The sequence below is a fragment of the Cygnus olor genome, chromosome 12 (genome assembly GCF_009769625.2).
Source record: "Cygnus olor isolate bCygOlo1 chromosome 12, bCygOlo1.pri.v2, whole genome shotgun sequence".
Taxonomy (NCBI): domain Eukaryota; kingdom Metazoa; phylum Chordata; class Aves; order Anseriformes; family Anatidae; genus Cygnus; species Cygnus olor.
This window is the reverse complement of record NC_049180.1, coordinates 14997043-15013943: the sequence shown is the minus strand read 5'-3', so window position 1 is coordinate 15013943 and position 16901 is coordinate 14997043. Positions and strand designations below refer to the sequence as shown.

The following is a 16901-nucleotide window of genomic DNA, read 5'->3' as shown; positions in this document are numbered from 1 at the left end:
GCAAAAGCTCCTGGGAATGCTTCTCCCTGAACTGCCTGGCCCCCAGTTTGAAAATGATCATTTGGTTTGCAGGTGATGGGCTGCAGCTGGCAGAACAGCTTGGTATTAGTTAAGTCGAAGAACTGTCAATATCAAATCTCAAAGTATTACTAATACATAACCAAACACCAGCAAAATACTTCCTTTTCATTAAGAGCCCTACTTGGTAGAGATCGTCGTATCCAGATACATTTCGTTTAGCAACATTCAGGGGAAAGGTGCTGCAGCCTTGCTGACATAGGGCTCAGAGGAACCCTGGTGGCTTGACTTCCGTTTAATAGGAACTGTTCTGTGCCAGTTGGCTGGCCAGAACACAGTTTGCATTCATGCAGAATTGCCAGCCTCCCATCTTAAAAAGTCACGAGGAAAGCCCCTAGGATTGAGGATATTCAGCTAAAATAACATTTAGCTTGTAATAACACCTCCATTCTGGTGATATCGTGAAGGATGGAGTAAGAAGCTTAGCCATGACAATGGCAATACTTGCACCAACATTTCAGATGAAGGCAGCTGCACCAATGGGCCAAACTCACAGCACAAGCCCTGAATTTTGCACAATTCTCCCAACACCGACTGTTGAGCACAATTTCTAATTGCAGAAATTGCCTGATTCTCTCTTACCCCACAGAGAGTCAAAGGTTACCTGCCATGCACATGGTGGCAAAGCCTCGAGCTGTCTACAAACACTGCACCAATCCAGCCCCAAGAGTCTCACCCAGAGCTCAGCACCCACGTTCTGCACCGAGCAGGGAGGGAGTGATGCCAGTGCCCTGTGCCAGTGAGCCCCACGCACACAGACCTGGGGTTTATGCAGCAGGAGGGGAACGAGAAGCCTCGCACTGCTCCATGCAGGGGCTGCCTCGAAGTACATGATCCAAGTGGTTACTGAAGGGTAGGAGCGTAACCACATATATGGCTAAGGCAGGTTGTGATGTCTGTGGCAAGAAAATAGGCTAAAAATAATGCAAATACTTAGGCAGGAAAATAATGTTTAGTGTTGTTTTTTTTTTAAATTTAAGGTTTACATTGGACACTTCAACATGAAGTATGGTCTTGCCTTTTGCTGCTCTCTGGCATTACTAACTGCTCTCATACATGCAAATGAGGAAAAAATGTGCCTCTTTCAGGAGTAATAAGTATCTGCCTGTTGCTACCTTAAAATCACAGCAATCACATCTGGTAACTGCCTTTTCTCATGTTTCCACTAGTTTTCAGACTTCCTCTTGTGGTAGCTTGAGACTGCGCATCTGGATGTTTTAAACATACAAAGGAATTGCTAGAGCAAGCAAAAGAGAAAACGGTGCAGAGAGTTAAGATGTGCAGATAAGCAACTGGTGTACTGTGCAGCTAAAGTAACTGACAGCCAGTCGGGAAAAAAGCTTTTTCCAAAGAGGATAGCACAAGTTTAGGCAGAATGAAGACTCACATTGTCTTTGGCTTCGTTTTTAAAGTCCTATTAATCCAAGTGTATTTTTTTAACAAAACTTTAGCTGCACCGTCACCAATCATTAAGTTTCCGGGAGACAGCACTCCAAAAACAGACAAAGAACTAGCAGTGGTAAGTGTTGGTTTCATCTTTGCTTCAGATTTATATTGTTGTTTCATAAGCAGATGTTTCTTTCTTCTTTCAGCTGGGGCTAGGAAATGACTGCAGCATTCTCTCTCTAGAGTCTCTGGAAGCGCTTGCTAGCAAGCAAAGATATCAGCTTTCAGAAGGGAAAACTAGAGCCAAGTAATGTTTCCTCTCTTAAAAATTTTAAAGACAGCAAAGAAAGTCTTTTTTTTTTCCTTAAGTCTGAACGTAGAATGTACAAAATAACGTCATTAAATCATCACGGCTGTAATCAACAGATTCCAAGGGTAAGAGGGGAAAATAGAAAAGCAAATAGAAATGTCTGATTTTTGACTTAAATCAAACAGAACGGAGGGCTGTTGCGACTCACTTATGTAAACCTGGGCTTAATGCATGCATCACCCAGCTCTCAGGACTCTGCTTTCAGATTGTTTGCTGTGCATTGCATAAACAGCTTTAAGGGACAATTACAATTGAAAGCTGGCTCGAGTTTCAGAAGCCATCATGACTACTTCTGACTTCAAAAAACAAAAAAACTCAGACATTTAAAGAAATAGTCTTTTCCAAATTCAATCTGGAACAAAAAAAAAAAAAAAAAAAGGAGTTTGGATTTTTGAAGGTGACATTAGCAAATTATAGGTATAACTCTACAGCATTTTATTCTAACCTGATTTTAGCCCTGTGGACCTTCATAAAAGTGACATTATGGGAAAGTCCATTTAAGGGGAGATTGAGATGGATTAACCTTATTTTAGCATGTAAATTATAGATATCTCTCTTCTTCAGCAACAATTCAATATTAAGGAAGACTGAGATAAATTCTCCTTATTTTAGTATACAGAGGCTTGAACGTTGGTCACTTTTCTTGAGGAGCTGGTGTACATCCTGGGAAAGCTTGCCAGGTTAAAGAAGGTCTGGGGGAGGGTACAGAGACTTTCCAGATGGGGGCTGCCATGGAAAGTTTAGGAAAAACAGACAAAACAGCCCCAAAAAGGGCACTCCTGAGCCTTTAACTAAACACATTCACCCAGGCTTTTGTCTTGGCAGCATGGCAGCCGAGGATGGGGGGCAGCATGTGTGGTAGAGGAGAGTGCGGTCAGACATGTCTAATGGTAATTTAACCACCCTGAAATAATCTATTTTCTTAGACACAGTCAGGCTTTTATTCAATAACAGCAATCCACATCTCCCCTCATCTCTGTTTCTTTCAAACAACCTATTTATTATGTGTACTCAGAGGAAAATTACAAGCTGCTTTAACACTGCAGTTCTTCTTTGTCTTTCTGGTAGTGTCCCTGGGTAAAGCTCACTGGCTGCCTTTCTCTCACCCCCTCCACCCGCACAGCCCCAGCACTCAGCATCGGGACACAAATTGCTATGTTGCAGCTGGACCCCGTTTCATTAATGGGCTGGATCAAAATTCCTGATCACCACAGCTCCCTGCTGACTCTGGGGAAACTGAATTTTGCAGCCTAGGCCAAGATGTGGTTTACACAGACACTACATTTCCTTCAGGATTCTCTCCTCATAGAACAGCTGGTTATGTTCATTTCTCATCTTCACTAAAATCTCCATTTTAGGAAAAACTGAGAGGGGGTTAGCTTGTTATTTAGAATCCTACCAAATACAATTCTTTATCATGCCTCATTTTCTATTTTTTTCATTCTATACCATGCTTGCAAACCTAAAATGGCAAGAGCAGCATCCTGTTTCTTCAGTAAACTTCAGTTCTGATGTACAGTCTGTGCTATGTCATGGTACGTCATAGGCAGACAGCATAGTCTTAAGTATAAGACAAAAAACTATCAAAACTACGTTACAATCAGGATAGGAGCAGATGGTCTAAATGGGTCTGTTTGATCATGTTCTTGGTGCATTGCACATAAGGCCGCTAGGCCCCACTACCTCTGAGCAGACAGAGACTTACTGGCAGCAATGGTGAAACCATTACTTGCCAGTGCTGCAGCCCCCACTGGAGAAATACCACATCAGAAGACGTTGTTATAAAAATCATAAAGACTAAGCATAGTCTGTGCTTAGTCAGGAGGTGGCTAGAGGATGTCCTGAAGGAAATGGTGTAACATCTTGATTAAATCCTTTTTCTGAGTAAACTCTGAGCCATTTCCTAGGCAGGATAGAATGAGGTACTCCAGGACTTAACAAAAAGGTTGGTAAAATCCATGTCCTGGCCAACTGCAGTCATCAAATATCCTTTCCTATGTTTTGCTGATGTAGAGGTCTTACCCCCCCATCTTCTGGGTGAAATTCAGTCAATTAATTAACGACGTAAAGTAAGGATTCCCTTGGAAATAATTCACATCACAAGGATTCACATGTGCCATCATTCTGTCAAGCTTCTTGGATTTCTTGGTTAAAAATAATTCCCTATGATATTTCAGATAAATTTTTGGAAAATACACCTTTACCTTATCTATTTGGGTTTCTTTCCTGCCTTGGATTTGTAGTTAATATGTTGGGTATAGTACTTGAAGGATGCTTCTTCCTCTCCTATGAACAGTTTTACTGGCAACCTTTCTGTCTAGCAGCATCACCGGCCACAGCATCCCTGAGCTCTGTGCCTTGCTCAGCACCAGTGTGGGAGGCCCTCACACCAGTTTGGGAACACCTGCCATTGGACATGGCTGTAGCACTCCCTTTAGAGCTAGGCACAGAGTATAGCAACCCCAAACTGCAGCCTGCAATTCCTGAAATCTCTGTGCACATAGAAGAGAATGGGAAAGTTTACTCTGTTGGATAAAGCCTACAACGCCAGATTGTTAGTCAAGCTGTTTGGACTCTATGAATGAAAATTATTAGATGGTAGTAGGCAATTATCATTCGGGATGCTCCCAAACTAGCATCTTCACCTGAATCCATTTATCTACTCTTCAGTGAGGATGTGCATTCAACTATCTAAAGCTGTACCTATTCTGAACAATGTGACTGAGCTGGCCTTTCTAACAGTCCGAGCTAAGGCAGCAGCTTAAACTAGAGGTTTTCGCAAATTCAGTTTGGATCCCAACGCTGAATCCAACACCTCTAAGCAGCCAGCAGTCTGTTGTTCGGCCATATCTGTTATTCTCCAGTTAGGAATAGAGTTGATTAAGGATTTTACACAGTTGCTGGAGATATAAGTGGAAATTTTCTTGTTTGCTTCGTGTGAGGGGTCACGCTGTTACTTGGAATGGCAATGTTTTCATGGCAGCTTTCACCACGTGCTAGAGGCTGCCAGACATTCCTGCAGGGTTGGTCCCTGCCTGAAGAAGTTCAGTTATTCTGGCAGTCAACGCTGAATTTAAGGAGAAAAAACTACTAAACCCTAAATTGTTTGTGTGAGCTCACTTGTGTACTGCATGGAAGATGGGGAACACGTATGGATACTCAGGGCCACAGCTGCCTATCTCCAGTTTAGTTTAATGTAAATACATGGTTTATCAGCACATATTTGAAAAATAAGGCTGCTTAACTGTAACTGCTACCAGGGAACAGCCTGACCCCCCGCCCCTCTGGGATGGGGCAGCAGATCACAGGAGGCAGATTTAACACATATAAGTGGAACCACAGTGGTGTGTCTGCAAAGTGCATCCAGACGTTCAAAGGCATGAACTGATGCCTCACCTGCTCTTTGCGTCATTTCTTTTTTTCTTTTTTTTTTTTTTAACTGAGCTATATCTCCTAATTAGGTGACTAAATCAGGTGATTGCCAATCAAAATGGGAACTAGGGAAGACTTGGGTGGATGTTATTTTGGAGAAGAGATCAAAATAATGGACTTGTGCTGCCTTTTTGATGCTTTATGACTACCGTTTTCTAAGGAGAGAAAATGTTGTCATCTGTCATCACAGATGCACCAGATGCACAGAAGGCCCAGCCTAGCCATGATCTGCTGGAGCACTCGATGGTCTTTAAAGCACGCAGATATTGTTTGGCCACTGTGTCCAGGCAACTGAGATGTTACAAAAGCCTTTCTTCCTCAGGTCTTTGCAATGGCTGACTCAAAACCAAACATACACAACATTCAAATAGCTCTACATGGTTTGAATAAACAATGTTGTTTTTTTCCTTTTCAATTAATGTGCTCTCATTTGTGTGATTGCATTGATACCTTAATTTGACAAGTTTCTCAATAATCCACAGTCTTCCAGAAAAAAAAATACACCAAATCTAAAACTGTAAGCAGATTTATACATCATAAAGAAACCAAAAAAGATAAACTCATTTTTACTTTGTAGTTTTACATTAAAGCTCTATGCTGTACTTATTAATAAAGCAATTCATTAAGTAAAGGTGATAGCTAAAAGTGAAAATGATTGCTTAATTAGCAATGTTGTGTGATCAAGGATGGTTTGTGTCAAATAAGGTGATTCTGCTGGTCTCTCAGTTACTAATAGTAATTTTGAAAAGAAAACTTGCACATTACAGATGGAAAGCTAACATGGAATCACAGTATTTATTTGTAATGATTGCCTATCACTTTTATGAATCTTAAAGTCTTTGTTCTGTGCCAATTTTTTTCCCCTTCAAGCAATACCTGAATAAGTACTACGGATGCCCAAAAGACAACTGCAATTTATTTGTACTGAAAGATACCTTGAAGAAAATGCAGAAATTTTTTGGGCTGCCCGAAACAGGAGACTTGGATCAAAATACAATTGAGACAATGAAGAAACCCCGCTGTGGTAACCCAGATGTGGCCAATTACAACTTCTTTCCAAGAAAGCCAAAATGGGAAAAGAACCACATAACATACAGGTACTGCCTGACGATGCAGGGTGTTGCTCATACGTAACCAGAGCACTTTCAAGAAGCGATCGAACAAGGCACTTCAAACCGGGGAGTTGTTTAGCAGCCTACAGAGGATTCCTTGAATTATGATCTCCTTGTGTTTGGATAACTCCTAGATGCTTGAGCAAACACTGAAATTTCTAATTGTAAAGGTTCAGGAATAATCATCTAAAGCTCAGTTTTATGGTTCTGGTTGGGACTAAAGAGATTTTGGTTTTCTCTGCTCTGCTGCAAGCATCCTACGGGATCTAGAGCAGCAGTACCTTACCTGCCCATCTGCTCGGTGGGACCACAGGACTTACGGACTGCAGAGGATGTGGAGGAGGACAAAGTCCTCCGCATTCAGCAGCCATAAAAATTGAGATCATCAAATAAACTTTAAAATAAAACAGGCATTGTTTGTTGATCAGCTTACAGTAATAAACAATCACGAACCCAATGAAGTAAAATTCACCTTCAGTAGCCAGCCAATGAGAAAAAAGTAGGAGACAACAAAGAGAGAAAACATTGCTACCTAAATTTAAAATTAAGATCTTTTGTTATTAAACAGATGATCTAACAACATGAGGAACAGGAAAACTTAGGCAATATAGCACTAAAACTTATGCAACATAGTATTAAAATAGTGTGTCCACTATGTGCATTATTTCTAAGAGTTTAAAAATGCCCATTTATGAACACAGAAATTTCTAATTGCTAAGATGCAGGCAACTGCCACAGCCTGGCAAAGCACCACGCTTAATTAATCCGCTGTTTCCATACCTTGTACTATGGCAAATGCAAGGGATTTCAGCCCCAATGAAAGAAGGCTGTGCCATCACACAGTTGTTTGGGGACCTAAGCAGCCTCAAAATTGCCTCACGGACCAAGCACATAGATGTGAGCAGCAGTTAGAGGTCAGGTGAAATGATTTAAAGCAAACCTATTGCAATAGGTTCGGCATATTTTCATTTTTAACTCTTGTCGTAGAGGGTTATGGCCCAATATAGCTCTTACTGAAGTCCATAATAAAAAAATCCCATTGGCTCAAGTGGTCCAGGACAGAACCTTTGGCAGGAGAGAACGAACAGCAAATTTGTCTTAGGTGCGTGACCTGGTGTGCTGCTGCCTCACGAGTTACGACTCAACATATCCTGCATTCTGCGACCATCTAATGAATGCTTAAAAAAACCTGTGGCAGCTCTCACAGCTCTGTATGGCTGCTATGCTTCTTCTGATAATGTTATCCCTATGCATAAAGTAGTTTCATCCCTCACACGCAACAGCAGCAAAGGGTTAGAAACTTTTCTTTACACAGGTGTTAGCTGGCTGTAATACAAGGCACTAATAAGTCCAATCAGCACATATATATTAAAAAAAAAAAACATATTTATGAGTTTTCCCTTTTTTTAAGTCAGGTGTAGGGCTTTATCCCACATGCTTTAACCTCGTGCTTCCCCATATATCCTACCACCAGTGTAACCAACGCACTGGTGGAAACTTAATATTCACTTGGCATAAAACAATACATAGCTAGCTACAAAGGTGACGGAGAAGGGCTGCTTTTTTCTTGTTATTAGAGAAAAAACAATCCAGTCTTGAGACTTTCAGAATTATATTGAGGTTTTTTTCTGGCAGCTAAATCTTATGAATCAGCGATGCGCTGCTATGTTCAGGTCTAAAGTGAGAGCATGACCCGCGAGCTCATTAAGTAGGTCACAAAAATGTAAGTCTCACATCTAACCAAATGAAAGAACACGAGGTGTTGTCTTGCCAGCAACCCAGCACTGATGCAAAACCCTGAATATTTTGTGCACAGCCAATGCCACGCAACTTTCACAGCCTCTGGCTAAATAATTCATGGTGCTGTGTCGATTCCAAAGGAAAATAAATAGTAAGTGCCACATCTAAACACGCCTCTGAAGCAGCATGAAGTCCAGACCTCACATGGAGCAGTGTTACCTCTTAACCCGTTTCTAAGTCTGTTCAGCATTAAGATCAGTAAGCAACAAATACTGGGAGGAGGCTTATGTGTTTCTTAACTCTTCCTTTTACCTCAAAGGATTATAGGCTATACTCCGGATTTGGATCCTGAGACAGTAGATGATGCCTTTGCCCGAGCCTTTCAAGTCTGGAGTGATGTCACACCGCTGAGATTTAACCGAATACACGATGGAGAAGCAGACATTATGATTAATTTTGGCCGATGGGGTATATTTTTCTGTTTTTCCATATGTTTTTGGTTTTGTTCCTTTCATTAATCCTTAGTATTGGAATGACTTACCCTCAATAAGTAGTACCCATGAGCCTTTCTGGCAAACCTTGTCCTAGTTTGCACTTGGCTTACACAGGCTAGGATCTAATTTCACTTTTTTTCTTTCATATATGAGAGTCAGAGAAAAATATTTATACAATATCCTTATTCTATATTTATCTTTCCAAAAGAGAATTGCTAGGGGCAACATTTTATTTTTAAGTTTACAAATCAAAAATAGAAACGGGAAATATTGGTACAGATCTTCAGATGATGCGAGCTGGCATCCCGCCACAGAAGAGAATGAAATGCCATCGTAGCCTTCATTTGTAGCTCCACGCTCAGTTTTCCAGTAGTAGTGGCAGAGGTCCTAACGTATGGGACCTTAAAAATGGATTTGAGCCTTTCAATTTTAACTCCATAGCTGGTCTCTGTTCTTTAGCATAGCAAACTGAAGACTTTCAACAAATTCTTTGGTCTTGGAAAATATCAAAAGATGGATCTTAAGCTAAATTCTGGTTTTTGCTCAGCTGATGAGCAACTTGATTCATTTTAGTTGTACATGCCTTCTCAATTATTTTTGGTTTCCTCTGAAAGAGCATACATAACTGTTCAGTGTATACCTGAGGCATTTTAGCTTCTTACAGACAGTCATAGAATTTTTAATACTAATGAAGATACTTGTACAGCCGGTCACTTGGGAGGTAGACTTGGGAAGTGAAGTGAACAGTTCAAAGAATAAGTGAGCTCTTTGTAAAAGCCTCCATTTCAAGTTGGTTTTCTTTACTTTAGCTACTGATGAGTTGACCTCAAAAGCTTCAGAGATTCTGTACAGAACCCAAAACTTCAGATCCTCATCCAGGCTGGCTTGGTTCACAAGAAAGAAGTCTTACAAAAGCAGAAGTGTTCCTGCTGATTTCAGTACTTGCTGATTATACTCGGCTCAGAAATAGTGGGAGAATTTCTCCCACATTCATTCATTCTTATCACCTTACTGCCTACAGATTCACAGGAGTTGGGACATCCCCAGTGTTGTTCATTTTCAAGCAAAGCATGGGAGTGAAGTATCTAAATTCATGTCAAAATCTCACTCCCTGGACAACTGACACACTAGCCTACTGAAATGAATGAACTGAACTAGTATTAAGAGGCTGACAGCAGCATGAAATCAGTGTAACAGAGCAGAGAATCAGGCCTGTGTATTGAGGGCTTCTGCTAAATGGCAAGCCATCAGACCAAAAGGCCTGAAATGATGCAACTGGAGATGCTGGCAGCCAGCTTTGAAGCACAGGTCACTGCGGTGGGAAAGCTATGAATACCAGGGTTATGCCCTTGCCAGCCTGCCTTACCCACATGTGGTGTACTTCCAAGAAAAGCCTACAGTGCAATTACAGGAGAGCTACTTAAAATGCTGTTGCCCTGTGAGCAGCCCGAGTCTCGGAGTGGTTGATGTGGAAGAGGGATAGGCTCATTCAGAGGACGCAGGGCGCTGAATAAGAGCTAGCTTTCTAGACGCTCACTGCTGAGAAACATGCAGATGATTTGCTTTCCCACTTAAATAGTTGGTATCTTGTGCAAAGAAAAGAACACAGCAGTCTGAGGCGTAAGAGACAAAAGCAACCTGCAATAAGAGGTCTGCCTTTACTTTTAAGTCTGTGCTGGGGACCAAAACAAATCCTCCGAAAAATCTCTCTCTTTCACAACATTTATTTTACAGCTCCTACTAGTCTCCGTTGAGAAATAACAGTGTGCATGCAGTCATACATTCAATGTACTACATTTCACTGCTCTTCTCGGTCTTTGAGTCCCTTCCACAATACTTGTGATATATAAAACAACATGCTCTGACAATCACAGGATTGTCACTTAATGTTCTCTGTAAGAACTGGCTTCCTCTCTTCCGGTTCAGTCTTGCCAGCTCAGCCCATACCACTCACTAGAATATTCTATTGCTATCTTGGATGGGAAAGTTCATATGATAATCATCATTCGTGTATACACACTGACAGAGTTGAGGTCATTAGAAATTGCTTTTTTTTGTCTGCTTTCTCCTGCAGAACATGGCGATGGCTATCCGTTTGATGGCAAAGACGGTCTCCTGGCTCACGCCTTCGCACCAGGGCCAGGAATTGGAGGAGACTCCCATTTTGATGATGATGAACTGTGGACTCTTGGAGAAGGGCAAGGTACCAAACTTAAATGCTTCAGAATGTATGGTCTGCTGACTGCTCTGCTTTAGCGCTGCTTCAGGCACTGCACTAAAATGTTTTCACTGACGTGTCAATAAATGTTAGGGGAAAGTATTCCTACAAATGAAAATTAATTCATGCAATTTAAATTGTTCTGTACAAAATGCTTATGTAATTCCTGACTGTTTTGTAGGATTTCCCTTTCTGTTCCTTTCTGTTCCTCTACCATTACCCCTTGAAAAAACTGAATTAACAACAGGCCTGATGCTGCCTAACCTTAACGAAGGGTGGGAAAATTACAAAGCCAGGACTGTGATTTTGAGTGCTTCAGTGCACAAGCGGCAATACCTTGTTCACTTGTAAGAGGCAGACTATCCAGCACTTTTCTGCTGACCTCCCCTTTATGATGACTTAAACTGTGGCTCCATTCTTTAAAAACGGAACCATCTACCTGAATAAGAATGTATATACTCATGGTATTTGTCATAAACAAATGAAATATAAATCCCTCATGCAGAGTGGATTAAGAACAACTCTTAGAGTCCTTAGCAGGCAGCTGCCCATAGCCTCTTACAATGAAGCAACTGAAGTCCAGAGACCATCACCTGACCTAGACAAACAAGACCAAGCATTAGTAGTTTGGAACCTGTTTTATTCTGCCTAGACTTTACCACAATCATATATTAATAATTATAATTCTCTTAGTGTAAAATAAATTGGAAATCTTAGAATAAGAATGAAAATTCATGTTTACCTTTCATTTCAAAATCTAGTTTTCTCAGCTGTCCTCCCACTGAAAAAATAATTGAACTTTAATACCAAAATAGTCAAACTCCTCCTGTTTGGCTTTCTTTTAACTTTAGCAGAACCTCAACTGGTGTCTGTAGTAACTGGACTGGATTCCTGCCTCAGAACAACAACGAACAGGAGGAAACTGTTTTCTGTATCAGTGGATATACTGCTTAAGTAGTTACTGCTACTAGAAGTGCAACGGATAAGCAAGTTATTTGTACAGTAACGTATGCTAGAGCACCAGTACTGCAGTCTTAAGAAAAGTGCTTATGTGTGACAAATGAAAATAAAACCCGGGACCTGGGTGTGCCTGCATTACCACCATATCCCCCAGCGCAGCAGATCTCGTTCAAGTCAAATTGCAAATACCAAAGTGGTTTATGAGGCACAAGGCATAGTCAAGCTCATGCTCAACTGGAACCTTTCAAACTATACTGAACACTTTAGACCACATTACCAAAGAGACTAAATTACTAAATGTATTAACAGCATGTTTATAAGTTTGCATTGCCATAGTAACAACATATATATTTTTCTGGGCTGATTTTAAGGCCTGTTCATTCTAACACTTCACCATGAGTAATATCTATGTAATTCTCTCAAAATTACCAGTTATTTATTTCAGCTATGATCATGTTGCCAATAAAGAGACTGACAGCATATAGAATTTCAAAGCGGAAATCCACACTACATTTCTGTATCAGTGTTCTCCAGAAAAAAAAAATAATAAGGGAAAGAAAAACGGGTCCAGAGACTAATTTTGATATTGGTCGGTGACTAATTTCCCCATTGCATCTGTTCTCTTTGCAGTGGTTAGAGTGAAGTACGGAAACGCAGATGGTGAATACTGCAAGTTTCCCTTCTGGTTCAATGGTAAGGAATACAACAGCTGCACAGACGCAGGACGTAGCGACGGGTTCCTCTGGTGTTCCACAACAAAAGACTTTGATGCAGATGGCAAATATGGCTTTTGTCCCCATGAGTGTAAGTAGAAGTTTTTTTTTTTCAAATGTTTTGCTCCTTGATAGGTCAGTCCCTACTTTTTTTGTCTATCCGTTCTCTCTGTACTTTTCCCAGTTCCTTTCTGGTAGATTTAGATTTATTGGTCTTTAATATCTCCACTTTAACACTCCCTAAAGAATTCCTCAGCGTAAAAGAATTTGTAACTGACAATGACCCAAGGCCCACTCCTCTCCTTAAAAACAAGGACACACTGAAGACATGCCTGAAGCACACAGGCCCCCCTTATACATCAGGGATACAAAGGTTCAGTTTCACAACCCAGGAACAACCAACCACATTTTAGAATAAGGATAGGGCCAAATTCAGAGAGAAAGCACAGTAAAGGACTGAAATCTCTCCCCAGATCACAAGCCATTCCACTAACAATTGCAATGGCATCTCCTTCAAGAGCAGCAACTGATAAAGCCTGACAGTTCAGGAGGAACCCCATTAAGCCAAGTCTCTGTAACCTCATGTACCAAGTGACCAGTTTTAGCAACTGCTAGCCCAGGCCACCTGAGTCTGGGAGCCCTCTTTGTGCAACGTGACACCGTTAGTGTCACAACAACCCTTTAAACGTCCTTTGACTGCTTTTCAAAATGAAAATGATTGAATTGCAAGTGGATGTCAATGCTGGTAAGAAGTCATTAATAAATTGGTGCACTGCAAATTGCTAGCTAGGAGAGCACTCACGTTTTGAGTTTAGGGTTTTGTTTCAATGCCTGCCTTAGGACTCTTACCCATGAAGCAGCTCCAGTCGCTCACTTTAGGTACAGGAACACTGTATTTCAGAAATCCTACCTCTGTATCAGCATCTGTACAAAAGCGGTTCTAAGACTGCTAAAATCATACTGAATTTCTAGCTTTTTGAAATCTGAACAGAATCCTTGGCTTTACAAGCAATTTATTTTGTAATTGGACTTTTAGGAAACACTCATTTGCAGATTATACAATTTGTATAGTGCTGTCACGCAGACATAACTTTATATAAAATACACATAATATCATTATCTTTAAAATGAAATTATATGATAACGTGTTTCCTGCTAAGCATCAGGAGTGTATTCATACACTTGAAACTCTTGATGAACCTACTGGATGTAAGATTTCAGCTAATTCATTACTGTGCAAGCATTAATTTGATCTTCTGTATAGCACACGGCAGGGAAACTTTAGAGAAGCAATGAAGTATAACTGGCTGTAGCTGCAGTGCTGACTTATCAGAAGAGAGAAGAGCAGAGAAGTGAAGGGGCTTTTAACCATTTGTGCCATCTCCTGATTGCCAGCTCAAGTGCTGGCACCTGCATTGCTGTACACTCCCCATACTGCAGTTTCCCACATCCATTTTTGCCCTTTGTACACAACCAGTTGCTACCAGCTTTTGGCAGCAGACAGTGTTTCATCACTCCTGTTACCTGACGTCCTTAGCAATGGTCCCACAGCATCACTAGAACTCCTGCCTGCTACTGCTAGGGCATAGCAAGTAATAGCAGAGCTATGAAAGACATCAAAACAGAGAACAGTGGAACTTCTGTTAGACTCGTGATAATCCTGGTTGGAATAACAGCGCTAAACTTATTTATAATGTTATGGCTACATGAAGTAGGAGGAAAGAGAATGCAGATTGCTTAAAGACAGTTAGTGATGCTTAAAATGCAAAGATATCAAAATGAGACATGGTCAGGGTTTTGCCAGGGCAAGAATGCACAAGCACAGCCTGACACATCCCAGGAAGCCTCAGCAAATACTGTAGAAATACGTGTGTGTGTTAATATGCATGTGTCAGTTAAGTACACATTTTTTTTACAGATCACAAATATGCACGTGTAGAAAAAGTTCGCATACCCTGTCTTCAAAAGTTCTTTGCTATCTCTGGTTTAGTGTCGTAGCCAAACACTAAACAGATGGGGAATTTCTCAAGTTCAGTTTCAGGATTGTACGCTTTCCGATGTAAGTTTTTCTGTATTAGCATGGCAGCAGTTTGCAAAGAAAATCTGTTGTGGAATATAATCAGTCTTCTAGCCCTACTATGATTTTAAAAAAAAGTATTTTTTTTTAATTTCCAAAAACCTAATTGCTCATTATGTGTCACACCGTGGTAGATCCCAGCTCTAGATAACAGCTATTTATGACTATAGCAGGTAAACAAGCAGGGGTATGAACTTTTAACAGATTTCAGTTAATCAAAATATATATATATAATTAGCTACATCCCTTTCAGAACCAGCCTCCTTAGCCTAACATTTACTTGAGTAAACTGCATGCACGCACACAACCACAGAATCGTTCTTTCCTCAAACTTTGTCATCTCCTTTGTTCCCCACATTTCCTCAACTCTTCCCTCTCATAGTTAATCCTTCCAGCTGGAAAAGCGCAAAAGTGGGTTTATTCTTTTAAAACACATGAAATTGTATCTTCATTCCTCAGATATTGTAGGAATGAAGCCCAGATTATAGGTAGCTGGACAAACAGACATTCACATGCCATGACTGATACCTTTGTAAAATCCTAGAACCGTATGAGACAGAAAATGTGAGCAGTGAAGCACTCTCAGTAAGAGTTGGTTCAAGAAATTGGTGTTCCTGGAAATGCTTGTGTCAAGGTTTCTGAAACGGAACAGAAGGGTTTCAGCCTTTTGTTTCTGATGTAATTGTTTTGCAAGATCCTTGAGCAGTTAGTTATGCACAGATGTTTCTTATTAAATTCAGAGCAGCATTGTTCACTCATTATTCCAAGACTCCATTTGCTAACCCCTGCTAATAAATTCAGATAGGGAAGGATTTACATCATATAGCCTAAGTTGGGGGCAACATTCCTAGTTGTCGGTGTTTGTTCCTCCGCCTGTTAATTCACCAAAGTCAGTTTCAGTTCTTCCCAATACGCCACACTGCGCATTCGGAAACATTTTCCTTAGGGCTGTGGTACTGCACCAGGCAGTCCTCCGACACCTACCATCGCTGCTAACTGCCTAACTCCACGACATCCACCATCAAGGAAAGACGCCCACCCTAACCAGCTGGTCACACATCACAGAGAGGTGGCTGGGGTTTAACCCAGCTTGGTTTTCCCTGTTCTGCCATCTTTCACACCAAGATCTTGATTCAAGGCAGTAGGCTGTGTCAGACCAACTCAGAAACCCAGGCAGTGTCCTGAATAGGAGCAACAGAAAAAGATGTTTCCTCTGCAAGCCCTGTAGCCCAAATACCTCCCTTGCACTGGACACCGATCTCGCAGGCTGGCACTGCTGCTTGCCTGCTCTCCCAGGCAGAGCCCTCACCTCACAGAGCTGCAGCTACCTCCACCTTGGGTCTGTGCCACGGGGTTTTGAGCAGCCTTCCAGCCTGAGGTTTCCTTGCATCACAGGAGGCTGATTTTTCTGGGAAGAACCACCAGTGCAGCTCATGGATTAGCAGTGTCCAGTCTGAATCTGCTGTCACGGCTGTAGAACTTTACTAATTCTTAAATAGTTGAACTTGGCATGATGCAGAACAAGAGTCAGGCCCTTTTAAGATCTTACACGTCACTAAACCTTTTGTAATGTTTTGGGGGAAACTGATCTCATCTCCTTAATTTTCGTTTACATTAAAGCAAAGCCTCTTCCAGTTAATCGGGGAGCAGGGGGGTGTCTTTGCAATCTTAAACCACTGAGGTTACCATCACATGACGTTACCTCAAGCATAATTAAAAGTTGTCTTCTGACTGTGACTCAGAAGGACTCCTTGCAAAGCAGTACAAGACTGACTTTCTATATGGTCTCTGCAACTGAGCCATGTTTAAACCAGTTCTAAAAAAAAATAAGCCATTAAAATACAGAGCATGCCAGGTCTCGAGCTGGAAGCAGCTCATGTGGTAAATGAGTCATCTAAACAACTCAGCTTAATTTTGCTTTCCAAATCTATCATTTAAAAAAAAATGCATTTTTCCAATCAGTATAAACACAATCCTAGTTAGTATGTTCCCTAACTTGTAACAGAATATAAGAAAAATACAAACATTTGCAGCTTGTTCTTTGGGAAAGACACAGTGTGTGTTGCAGTTACATCGATAGCACCTTTTGCCTAGAGACAGGACCTCTGTGGCTGCTTCCACGTGAAGGATGCAGGATACAGAGCTTGGCAGGATCAGAATTGCAAACTCACCCGTATGAGCCAGGCCTGCAGGGTCCAAGTCCTCTCCGTACTGGGACTGGAACTTATTTCAGTAACCTACTGGTTCATGCCCCTGATGCAGTGGCCAATTACTGATTTAAGTGGAAAAGGCAAAATGAATCAATCACTCATGTCACAATA

At 41.2% G+C, this 16901-nt stretch overlaps 1 protein-coding gene across 1 annotated transcript in view; it reads left to right on the top strand.

Moving 5' to 3' along the window:
- The first annotated feature begins 1132 nt into the window (after positions 1 to 1132).
- MMP2 (matrix metallopeptidase 2) overlaps positions 1133 to 16901 on the top strand; it is a 36170-nt gene continuing 20401 nt past the window's right edge. Inside the window, exons 1-5 of the mRNA XM_040571075.1 lie at positions 1133 to 1597; positions 6137 to 6363; positions 8438 to 8586; positions 10687 to 10815; positions 12421 to 12594. Of these exons, the coding sequence (XP_040427009.1) occupies positions 1454 to 1597; positions 6137 to 6363; positions 8438 to 8586; positions 10687 to 10815; positions 12421 to 12594 (823 nt within the window). The 5' untranslated portion in view covers positions 1133 to 1453. The remainder of the gene's footprint in view (positions 1598 to 6136; positions 6364 to 8437; positions 8587 to 10686; positions 10816 to 12420; positions 12595 to 16901) is intronic.